The following is a 13,064-nucleotide window of genomic DNA, read 5'->3' on the forward strand; positions in this document are numbered from 1 at the left end:
TGCTATACATTGAATATTTTTAAACATTATCCCCTTCCTAACATTTGACATAACGAACCGTTATGGTCGGGATGAGGGAGTATGGGGGGGGGGCTAACAGGCGGAGCCCGCTCCATACCCTAACTGGACGGCTGTATGCCATCTCCGGTCCTTGCCATTCAACCACTTAGATGACGGATACGAGGGGGCGCCCACTTCATCCCGCTGTCCCCCTCGCAGTCGCATTGTTGGTTGTCATTAAAACTTTCAGCAAGTATTGCAAAAAAAGGCCCTTATACAGCTCCATCGTCTGAAAAATAAAAAAGTTATGGGTCTCAGAATATGGTGACACATTTTTTTTAAACAAATGGTTTTTATTTTGTAAAAGTGGTAAAACATAAAACATTTTATATAAATTTGGTATCGCCGTAATCTTAAGGACCGGCAGAATAAAATGAACAAAACCCTACAAACTATGGTGGAACTGCTATTTTTTCCAATTCCATCCCACAAAGAATTTTTTCAGTTTTTCAGTATATTATATGGTACACTAAATGGTGACATTAAAAACGACAAATCGTCCTGCAAAAAACATGCCCTCGTGTGGCTATATCGACAGAAAAATAAAAAAAGTTATGGTTCTTGGAATGCAGAAAAATCGTTGCAGTGGGAAAGGGCTTTTCCAAGGTGGGGAAATGCCATAAAAGACCCACATTGGTCAGTAATTGGTTAAGGCGATTACTTGGGTATACGGGCACATCATCGCTGCAGCACTGTCAACAAAGATCGTTGGGGAGCACCAGTGCTGGAACGCTGGGGGATTTGTCAGGTGAGTAATGGGTCTTTTATTTCTTTAGGGCATTCCCCCTCTTGGCCAGAACTTTCCCTATCTTGGAAAACCACTTAACGACCGCCCATCATCTTTTTACAGCAGGTGGTGCAGGTGCATTGTCTGCAGCGACGACTTTTGCCACACGGAGCGGCCCTGACACGGTCGCAACGCGGACATCCACCGTGCTGGCACTTTGTAGGCGCGGCTGTCGAATACCTCGTTAAGGAGTATGCCAATTACATGCGTGTGCGCACTGCCGCTACATTCATTCTCTATGGGAGCGCCGGAGATAGCTGAGTGCAGTGTTCAGCTTTTCTCCGGCGCTGCCATAGAGAATGCATAGGGGGTAAGTTGTTGTAATTTGCAAAATCGTGCGGCCGTAAAGGGTGTATTAATTCATGGCCGCACGGTTTTGCAGATAAATGGACCCGTCCACTAACAGGATGTTTGACAGCCGCACCGAACATGGTGCCGGCGTAGTTGTTAGCCGCGTTACGACCATGTCAGGGCTCCGTGTGGCCTTACCCTAACCACGTGATTGCTGTTCCTGTCCCTGTCCGTTAGTCCCAGGCAGGGCCGCCATCAGGAATTTCAGGGCCCCCTACAGCTAAATTTTCTGGGCCCCCCTACCGTGGCACCGCCTGTTAACGGTACTCCATCCAGCACTATATCATGGTACCCAGGGCCGCCATCAGGTGGGGTATTAGGGGTACTGATGTGAGAGGCCCGGCCAAACCTAATTGAAAGGGGGGCCCGGCAAACTGCCGCGACTTGCCTTTGGTAGAAAAAAAACAGGCCTCTGCAATGGGGCCCGTTTTTTTCACCAAAAGAATGTCGTGAGCTGCGGGCCCCCCTTTCAATTAGGTTTGGCCGGGCCTCTCACATCAGTACCCATAATACCCCCCCTGATGGCGGCCCTGGGTAGCATGGGGGCCGTCAAACACCGCCGCCCGTGCGACCGATCGCGCGCACCCGCAAACTCCCGCGCATGCGCACCCGCGACCGCCTGGAACCGCGCACCGGATTTTGAGGCAGATTTTGACCTGCCCACACTATCTTGCCGCGTTTTTTGCCCGCGGCGATTGAGGACAGCAGACAAAAAACGCAGCGAAAAATGCATTTTCTGCCTCCCATTGATTTCGATGGGAGGTCAGAGGCGGAACCGCGGCAAGAAAGGACGTGCTGCTTTTCCTTTTTTCTGCGACTTACTCCCATTGATTTCAGATTAAATCAATGGGAGGCGGTTTTGGAAGTTGTTTGGTGCTGATTCTGACGCAGTGTCCGAGTCGATATCAAGGCCCAAAAACTCTGTGAACTGGGCCTTATTGTTAGGGCTTATTCAGACGAACGTGTAATACATCCGTGCAACGCGCCTCGCACGGACTTATGTTACTCTATGGGGCCGTGCACACTGTCCGTGAGTTTCACGCAGCGTGTGTCCGCTGCGTAAAACTCACGACATGTCCTATATTGTTGTGCATTGTTCGAGCATCACGCACCCATTGAAGTCAATGGGTGCGTGAAAATCACGCCCAGCACTTCCGCAGCAGTATAAACTATGAATGAAAACAGAAAAGCACCACGTGCTACAAACATACAAACAGAGTGTCATAATGATGGCGGCTGCGCGAAAATCACGCAGCCGCGCATCATACGCTCCTGACACACGGAGCTGTTATGGACCTTTTGCATGCGCAAAACGCCACGTTTTTGCGCGCTCAAAAAGCACACGCTTGTGTAAATCCGGCCTTAGGGTAGGAACACACTAGGCATGAACACTGCGAATTTTATGCAACACATTTTATTGTGGACAATCCGCAGCGTATCACAGTCGCAGCAGAGTGGATGAGATTTGAACAAATCTCATCCACACGCTGCAAAAAAAAGTGACCTGCAGTGTGGCTTTTTAAGCCGCAGCATGTCAATTTATGCTGTGGAATCGCTGCTCCTCTGTTGCGGAAATGCTGCGGTTCTGCCGCAAAAATCACACATGAGAAAAAAAAATAGGCACTTTTTTAAAATTTATAAAAAAGTTTAGACTTGCCCCGGCCGTAGTCCTGGTGACGCGATCCTCTATTCTTAGCGCAGCCCCGCCTCCTGTCATGACGTTTCATCCCATGTGACTGCTGCAGCGGTCACATGGTCTACAGCGTCATCCCAGGAGGCGGGGCTACGTTCAGAAGAGAGAGATGCGTCACCTAAACTACGGCCAGGGCAAGTCTAAACTTTTTTTTCCCTGCAGGATTCCCGCAGCGGACATGCCTCACGAAACCTGCGCCACTATTTGGTGCGGTTTTGCTGGCAGGGTAGCTGGCGGCTACCGGGGCGGATAAGCTGTGGAGTTTTACTCAGCATATCCGCCTAGTGTGTCCCTTATGATGTCGCTCCTGGAGCTGCTGCCGGTCTCTAAATAGGCAGTTGGTCCAGTAGAATTTGGAATTATTTTTTGGGGTGAACCAGCTTAAAAAAATACAAAACTTTTGTGTTAGGGCCTGTTCACATCACCGTTCGCTTCCGCTCCGGGGTTCCGTCTGAGGTTTCCGTCGGGTGAACCCCGCAACGGAAAGTGAAAGTGACAGCACAGCTTCTGTTTCCGTCACCATTAGCGCAGTCGACTGCGCTATTGATTCCGTCCGAAAACCTGCCGTAACGGTGACGAACGGAAACCATTAGCGATGTTTCCGTCACCATTGAGATCAATGGTGACTGAAACGGAAGCTGTGCTTTCACTTTCACTTTCCGTTGCGGGGTTCACCTGACAGAAACCTCAGACGGAACCCCGGAGCGGAAGCGAACGGTGATGTGAACAGGCCCCAACACAAAAGTTTTGTATTTTTTTAAGCTGGTTCACAAAAAAAAAATCATTCCAAATTCTACTGGACTAACTGCCTATTTAGAGACCGGCAGCAGCTCCAGGAGCGACATCATAAGGGACACACTAGGCGGATATGCTGAGTAAAACTCCACAGCTTATCTGCCCCGGTAGCCGCAGGGAATTCTGCCAGCAAAACCGCACCAAATAGTGGCGCAGGTTTGGTGAGGCGTGTCCGCTGCGGGAAGCCTGCAGGGAAAAAAAAGTTTAGACTTGCCCCGGCCGTAGTTTAGGTGACGCGTCTCTCTTCTGAACGTAGCCCCGCCTCCTGGGATGACGCTGTAGACCATGTGACTGCTGCAGCAGTCACATGGGATGAAACGTCATGACAGGAGGCGGGGCTGCGCTAAGAATAGAATATCGCGTCACCAGGACTACGGCCGGGGCAAGTCTAAACTCTATCAAATTAAAAAAGTGCCTTTTTTTTTTCTCATTTGTGATTTTTGCGGCAGAACCACAGCATTTCCGCAACAGTGGAGCAGCGATTCCACAGAATAAATTGACATGCTGCGGCTTAAAAAGCCACACTGCAGGTCACTTTTTTTGCAGCGTGTGGATGAGATTTGTTCAAACCTCATCCACTCTGCTGCGACTGTAATACGCTGCGGATTTTCCACAATAAAATGTGTTGTATAAAATCTGCAGTGTTCATGCCTAGTGTGTTCCTACCCTAAGGCCGGATTTACGCATACAAAAGGTCCATAACAGCTCCGTGTGTCAGCAGCGTATGATGCGTGGCTGCGTGATTTTCGCGCAGCCGCCATCATTATGACACTCTGTTTGTATGTTTGTAGCTCGTGGTGCTTTTCTGTTTTCATTCATTGTTTATACTGCTGCGGAAGTGCTGGGCGGGATTTTCACGCACCCATTGACTTCAATGGGTGCGTGATGCGCGAACAATGCACAAATATAGGACATGTCGTGAGTTTTACGCAGCGGACACACGGACACACGCTGCGTGAAAATCACGGACAGTCTGCACGGCCCCATAGAGTAACATAGGTCCGTGCGAGGTGCGTGAAAATCACGCGCGTTGCACGGATGTATTACACGTTCGTCTGAATAAGCCCTAACAATAAGGCCCAGTTCAGAGTTTTTGGGCCTTGATATTGACTCGGACACTGCGTCAGAATCAGCACCAAAAAACTTCCAAAACCGCCTTCCATTGATTTAATCTGAAATCAATGGGAGCCAGTCGCGGAAAAAAGAAAAAGCAGCACGTCCTTTCTTGCCGCGGTTCCGCCTCTGACCTCCCATCGAAATCAATGGGAGGCAGAAAATGCATTTTTTGCTGCGTTTTTTGTCTGCTGTCCTCAATCGCCGCGGGCAAAAAATGCAGCAAAAAAACGCGGCAAGATAGTGTGGGCAGGTCAAAATCTGCCTCAAAATTCTTTAAGGAATTTTGAGTCAGATTTTTTTTTCTGTGTGAACAGGGCCATACATAAACATCACTTTGAGACATTTTACTCACTGTGTCTGAAGAACTGCTCCCACTCCAGTCCTCGTCAGGCGATGTCTTCGGTCCAGATGTTGTCCTTCACCTCCAGGCTCCAGAAAATTGATCGACGAACTCCTGCCACCGCGCAACAACTGGACTCCTCCCCCTCTCCTTACGTAGCTACGCTCTTGAGGGAGGCGGAGGTGGAGAAGGAGGAGGAGGCGGAGAAGGAGGAGGCGGGCCAGCAGGTAAGTAGTCTGTGTGCCGGGGATGTTCTTGTGGTGCGGGCATGAGCAGGTTGCGCGCCGGCACGCCCGGTCGTTCGCGGGCGCACGCCTGTGCGGTGGAGCGCGTGCGGTGTTTTACGAGAGGGGGGCCCGCAGCTCACGTCGGTGTTTTACGAGAGGGGGGCCCGCAGCTCACGACATTGTTTTGGTGAAAAGAACAGGCTGTTTTTTTCTACCAAAAGCAAATCGCGGCATTTGCCGGGCCCCCTACACTAGTACCCCTAATACCCCCCTGATGGCGGCCCTGGTCCCAGGTGTCAGCTGTAGTACACAGCTGACACCCGCAGCATATTCCGCGGGTGAGCACGCCCCATAAATCAACCCCCGCACCACGACATGCTATTAAGTCGTGGTGTGCGACTGGGATAATGTGCAGTGGATAGTACAAAGTGAAAATTTAAATTTTCCACTGATATGCCATTTTAGTGCACAGTATTTTGTGCCCAGTTTGTGCCACTGAGGATAAATACCTCATAAAATGTTAATCGGGTTCTCCTGGGTATGGCGATTCCATATATGTGGACATAAACTGCTGTTTGGGCACACTGTAGGGTTCAGAAGGGAGGGTGCGCCATTTTGCTTTTGGAGCGCAGATTTTGCTTGGTAGTTGTTCTGTTTGGGGTTTTACTGGTATTTCAGTTTGTGGGGGCATATGTAATCTGTGTGAAGTACACCAGGGCATAATAAGGTGGTATAATAATGCGGTAAATAAATAATAATACAAAGATGTATGGCCAGTGTCGCACATGGTAGAACCGGAGGCTGTTATCTGGCCTCCGGTTGCCATGCCAACAATCGGCAGCCCCTGAAATCGCATTGCGGGGGCTGCCAATGTGCTACAAAACTCCTTAATGCGGCCATCGCTATCGGTCGCTGCTTCGAAGGGTTTAATTGCCGAAATAAGCGGCGATGGGCCCCTGATCAGCAACCGAGAGAGCAGGGCAGACATCCTGCACATAAACCGCAGCAGCGGTCTAGTGCTGCACGACAGTTAACTGTTAGGCTATGTTCACACAGAGTATTTTGGGGGAGGAATATCTGCCTCAAAATTCCGTTTGGAACTTTGAGGCAGATTTTCCTCTCCCTGCACGCAGATTTTCGCGCCGTTTTTTCGCCCGCGGCCATTGAGCGCCGCAGGCATAAAACAGCGCGAAATACGCTTTCTCTGCCTCCCATTGAAGTCAATGGGAGGTCAGAGGCGGAAGCGCCTGAAGATAGGGCATGTCGCTTCTTTTTTCCGCGAGGCAGTTTTACTGCTCGCAAGAAAAAGACGCCGACGCCTCCCATTGAAATCAATTGTAGGCTTTCTCGGGCCGTTTTTGCCGAGTTTTGCAACGCGGTTTCCTTAAACTCCAGGCGTAACTGCACGTCAAGGTGCGCTAACTAACTGCTCGTCTTGACGTGCAGTTACGTCAAGGTGCGTGAAGGAGTTAATGGCATTAAAAAAATAAAAATAAATGCCCCCCCTCAAAAAAAAGACGTTCATTTGCATAAAATATATTTTATTGCCCCTATATAACATAAAAACCCCACATTCTACAGTATGTATCTACACAACCGTAATAAATGAAGAATTCATATAACAGGTTATTTAGCATGAAACTTGAATGGGATATAAAACAAAAAAAATTGCAGAGAATCTCTTTTTCTATATTCACCCTGTAATAATTTATATAACTTACACAGTGAAGTTTTGTACCCCCATACTGCGCAAAAAAAAAAAAAAATGTCTCCCGCATAAAACAGGGCCTCATACAGCCACATCAATGAACAAATAAAACCGTTATGGCTGCTAAAATGCAGAGGCGTAAAAACAGAATTTTTTTTCTGGTCATTTAAGGTTTTTTCAGGCCCGGTCATTAAGGGTTTAAGTTATTAAATAGATTTTTATTTTAATATTTCTGTTTGCTGTCTCCTAAAATCCAACTGTGTTTTTAATACTATGTTCACATCTGCGTCATAATTGAAGTTTTTTTCCGCCCAAGAATCAGAAAAATTAATATAACAAATTATGGATCTGTCACATGACTGAAACTAATGGCGCACGACCGTATCCATTGACTGTTATGGGTTTCCGTCATTTTTCCAAGCAAAATCTACATTTTATCCAGGAATTTTGTCCGAATTGGTGACGGAAGCTCCCAACGAAGCCTCCAACGCAGATGTAACCGAAGTCGAAAGCAATTTTAAAGTCCTGAATACAAAAAGGTGCCATGTAACAGAAAGAAATGTCCATATGTAGGATGGAAATATCAATCAGATCAGCGCGAAGTAACGTCTGTCCTGCAGAAACTCCTGTGAAAACCTGTAGTATTAGGCCTTATTCACACAAACAAGTTATACGTCCGTGATACGCGCGTGATTTTCACGCGCGTCGCACGGACCTATGTTAGTGAATGGGGCCGTTCAGACTGTCAGCGATTTTCACGCAGCGTATATCCGCGGCGTAAAGCTCACGACATGTCCTATACTTGCCCGTGTTTCGCGCAGCACGCACCCATTGAAGTCAATGGGTGCGTGCAAATCGCGCACGGCACACGGAAGCACTACATCTGGTAAAGAAGAGAAGGGAAACCTGAAAGTCCCCTCCTTATTTACTGTGTCGTCACATAAAAAGGAGTGTCACAATGATGCCGGCTGCGCGAAAAATCACGCAGCCCGCACCATATGCTGATGCCACACGGAACTTATGTGCACGCAATACGCGCACGTTCGTGTGAATAAGGCCTCATTGTGAAAGCTTGACCTGTTTACATTTCAGCAATAAATCGTTATCTTAGAGTTTATCAAATATATTTGATACTGTTTTGTGTAATGGATTATATACTTTAATTTGTAATTTTAAGTATGCATTTTGTATGAATATAGCTAGAATTATAGATGGCAAAATAGCAATGTATTCATACATTACTTTTTTCATTGGAGTTTGTATTTGTTTTCTGCAAATCAGTCTAGGGCTTTATGGTTACTCCTGGTTACAGTACAATTGTGTTGCCATGGTAATCTTATAATTCATGAATTTTCGAAGGACTTGTAACGATTGCAAGAATTCTGATCATGTTGGAATTCTTGCGATTATTGCACATTTTATGCCCCCATTAAGAAACCATGACATGGTGTGACAGTTGTGCTAATATGCTAATTTTACTACGACCATCATTCATTGAAAAGTCACTGTAAAACACTAGCCTTTCTAATAATGGGCAGTGAAATATACCAATTGATGTTAAATACAGTATCTTGCATGTACAATATAATCAATGTTTTTTTAAGGAAAATTTTTGATTTCTTGTAACAGATCATCATGACTGAAACTATTTTTGGTAATGGAACAGATCAGTGGGTGTGCCCTAATGACCGACAACTAGCCCTCAGAGCCAAGTAAGTTGACCAAGCTTGCCAACTTTTAGTGGCATTTTTTAAATTTTGAAATAAGTAACTTCATGAAAATGAATTATTCCTGTAATTTTATTCACTTGTCCGTGGTATTAATAGAAAGCAGAGAAATGAGCATACCTTACCATACCATTTCCAGCTACAAATTAAACTCATTGTTTACATCATTGGGTCTCTTCCATTGGGCCATTCTAAATGCAAATTTTTTTTGTATTATTTAAATAGACACCTTTTGCACAGAATTATTATTTTTTTTAATTAACTTTACATTTAGAAAGCAAATGAACAACATTGTAAATATTCTTTATTCAAGATGTTTTACCATTTTGCTGCTGTAGTGTCTGTGCAGGTCCTTTAGAAAACTGGCTGTGCTGCTACTTCAAACTCAAATCCAACAGTCCACTTCTCCTGACGGGCTGACGTAATCCGTTGTACACAGCATAGCCTGTGAAATTTCACTTTCTGTTCTAAGTGTAGAGAGAAAGCTGTTCTGAAACATGAGAGCTAGTGAAAGCACCATAATTCATAGCCTTTAATTACAATGTTTTTTATCAAGCACTATCACTAACTATAAATTATTTTTCAAACCGGTCAGCATTAATATACGCCAACATTTAAAAAAAAATATATTTTTTTTTAAATTGCAAAATATTTTTATTATTTATTAATTTATTATATTTCTATGCAAAAGAGCTCTGGCCTCAATGAAAGCGGTTTATCATTGGCTTTCTAAGGGTATGTTCAGATGTGGCAGAAAAGTAATACTTGCCTTACCAATCCCCTGCCGCTCCCGTGCCAACTGTTCCCAGGTCCCCCAACGCTCTCTGTTCCTGCTCACAATGATGACATGTCAACATGACATGTGACTGCTGCAGCCAATCATTGGCTCTACTGATGACATGTTGACACTGCAGAGATCACCACTGCATTCATCTGTTTGGCTACAGTGTTCACATGTCAGGTTGACATGTCATCACTGAAGCAGGAAGACCAGAGACTGGCAGGGGATTGGTAAGTTGAGTATTACTACTTTTGTGTTTTGTTAGCATTGTAAGCTCTTTTTGTAAACATTTTTTTATTGTGGCTGGACAACTTCTTTTAACCCCTTAATGACTGGGCCTGAAAAGGCCTTAAAGGGGTATTCCGGTTACAAGTTACCCCCTCTCCGTAGAGTAAGGGGTAACTTGCTGATCGATGGGTGTCCGACTGCTCAGATCCCCACCGTTTACGAGAACGGGGGTCTCTGGCTCTCCCATAGAGAATGAATAGAGCTGCAGGTCTTATTTTATGTAGGAGAAATCTTTATTTTCCTGTGCAGTATAGGGGTACAAATAAATTACTGTGTAATTCATGTAATTTATTTTCGTGACAATTAATGCTAAATAACCTGTTTAAAATTCTTCATCTTATTACGGTCGTAAGTTTTTGCTTTTATGTAATGTTTGAGCAATAAAATATATTTTATGCTCGATAAAGACTTTTTTGTGGACATTTCTTTACTGTTGGTTTTCTTTGTTACATGAATTTTATTTTTAAGCCCATGAATCCCATTTTTTACTGTTTAACTGCTATATTTTATACTTCTGTATTCGCATACTCCTGTATGCTAATGCATTCATTACACTGTTACTATGATACTCTGTTAGGGCAACACATAGTGTGCCCTAACAGCAGGCTTACGGAATAGACAGCCCTGGGGTCCTTTCTAGGTCCCAAGGGCTGACTGCAGAGGGTTCCCCCAGTCTCCGATCACATTTACGGTGATGCGATTAAAGAAGGCAGTCCCCTTTGACCACAGTGTGGTCTTGGAACGCAGCGTTCAAAGGATTAAACAGCTGGGATCAGGGTTTCCCTTGAGTTGTCATTTCCTCACGTTGATTTACACATCGGTAATACCTTTAAAAATGTATTGACTCAAAGTTGCCCAATACAGCATTTCTTTTGAAGTGATATATCTGTTTAACTACTTACAGTATTTCTTAAAGATCATAATTTTAAATTTTAGTTTTCTTTTGTTTTAGCTGTGTCGCTTTAAAACTTTCACTACAACAGGGGCGTCGCTAGCACCGGGCCTTCGGGGGCCCAAGCCCCGGATCTTTGGCCCAGTGCCCCAGATCACTGGGTGACTGCTGTTACAGGGGTCGCAGCGGTCACAATTGCGACCGGGCCGCGGCCACCCGCATCACGTCTGTAAAAATGTACTATAGTAACCAGGGCCTGTGTCATAAAATACACGGGCCCCTGTTACTATAGTAATACCACTATGCTTACCCTCTTTCCCGAGCGCAGTGGAAGTCCTGATGTTTTCTCGCATCATGACGTCACAACGCTGTGAGCCGCGCATGACGTCACAACGCTGGATGGTGTCGGGACATATGCTGCACCCGGAGCCGAAGAGGAGGGTAAGTGTAACATTACTGCCTGCTGGGGTCCTGTGTCTAAGCCTGCCTTGTGGTAGGTTTAGATACAGGGTATAACAGACAGTGTCACACATGGGCCCTGTATGTAAGCCTACCACCTGTGTTACTAATGTGTTTTTTTTGTGTTTGTGTATTTTTACAGGTTCAATTGTTGGACTACATCGGATTCGAGGACGACTTCGGTTATGGCTTTTTTTTCCCAATGGTTTAATGAGGGTTGTGCGTTTTTTAAATTTTTTATTTCAATAAAATATTTCTTCTATGTCCTTGTATCTTCTTTTAAACTTCATTACTACCACCTTAGTAATGGCTGCTGTCTGACAGCATCCATTACTAAGGCGGAGCTTAGTGTTAGCGGGTGCAGAGGCTAACACTAACCCTCCAATATTACCTCAATACCCACTGCCACTAGGGGTACCGGGAAGAGCCGTGTGCGACCCAGTATCCAATCATCTGTAGTGATGGTTGGGCACTGGGTCGGAAGCAGGCTGGTATTATTAGGCTAGGAGAGGCCAAAAACAGTGGCTCTTTCCACCCTGGTAATGTTATCTCGCTGCTGCTATTTTGTATCTGGCTAGTTATCAAAAATGGGGACCCCGCGTCTTCTTTTTCTTTCTTTTTTTTTTTAAATGGAAAAAACGTGAGTCCCCCCCCCCCTCCCTCCCATTTTTCATAACCAGCCAGATACAACACAACCGCAGCAGGCTAGCGTTACCAGAGTGAGATGACCCACTGTATTTGGCCTTTTCCAGCCTAATACCAGCCTGCAATCGCCCCAGTACCAGACCATTACTACAGATGGTTGGGTACTGGATCGTACTCAGCTCTTACCAGTACCCCTGGTGGCGGTGGGTACTCAGTGATCAATCAGCCAGCGGCCATTACTAAGGCGGAAGTAATAATGTTTAAAAAAAATACAAGGACATCGAAAAAACATTTTATTGAAATAAAAAAACCGCACAACCCTCATTAACCATCTAATTGAGAATAAAAAAAGCCGTAATCTAAGTAGTCCAGCAACCGAACCTGTAAGAAAGCACAAACACACCCAAAAAATTTGTAACACATTAAAAAAGCAAAGCAATTCTGATACTTACCAGCGCTGGAGCCGCAGTGTCAGCGAGCTGGGACCTATATCTAAGCCTATCATGTGTGATACTGTCTGCTGAGCCAATGTATCTAATCCTATCCATAGCTATAGGGTCGTAGTGCTATAGATTTGCTGATATGTACGTACGTACGTACGTACGTACGTACGTATATATATATATATATATATATATATATATATATATATATAAATAAAATGAGACAAGGAAGAGACTGTGATCCAGCGCTTGTGAGTAAATAAAAGGAATCTAAGTTCCAATTTTATTGAAATTCGAGTTAAAACTGTAAATTCAAACTGCACAAAGAAAAAGTCCTCCTGGGATGATGTTTTTTTGCCATGTGACCACTGCAGCCTGTAATTGATTGTGCATATATATATATATATATATATATATAACACACGCACACACACACTCAGCATATATATATATATATATATATACACTACCATTCAAAAGTTTAGGGTCACTTAGAAATGTCCTTATTTTTTTAAAGAAAAGCACAGTTTTTTTTAATGAAGATAACATTAATCAGAAATACACTCTATACATTGTTAATGTGTTAAATTACTATTCTAGCTGCAAACGTCTGGTTTTTAATGCAATATCTACATAGGTGTATAGAGGCCCATTTCCAGCAACCATCACTCGTGTTCTAATGGTACGTTGTGTTTGTTAACTGTGTTAGAAGGCTAATGGATGATTAGAAAACACTTGAAAACCCTTGTGTG

General features: G+C 44.8%; 1 protein-coding gene across 7 annotated transcripts in view; it reads left to right on the forward strand.

Annotated features, from left to right (window-relative positions):
• The window catches only part of RPH3AL (rabphilin 3A like (without C2 domains)), a 340,146-nt gene that overhangs the window by 113,528 nt on the left and 213,554 nt on the right, over nt 1-13,064 (forward strand). For all 7 annotated transcript variants that reach the window (XM_075852932.1, XM_075852933.1, XM_075852931.1 and 4 more), the window contains one exon: nt 8,707-8,789. In XM_075852932.1, the coding sequence (XP_075709047.1) occupies nt 8,713-8,789 (77 nt within the window). In that variant the 5' untranslated portion in view covers nt 8,707-8,712. The remainder of the gene's footprint in view (nt 1-8,706; nt 8,790-13,064) is intronic.

This window comes from Rhinoderma darwinii, chromosome 2 (assembly GCF_050947455.1).
Source record: "Rhinoderma darwinii isolate aRhiDar2 chromosome 2, aRhiDar2.hap1, whole genome shotgun sequence".
Lineage (NCBI taxonomy): Eukaryota > Metazoa > Chordata > Amphibia > Anura > Rhinodermatidae > Rhinoderma > Rhinoderma darwinii.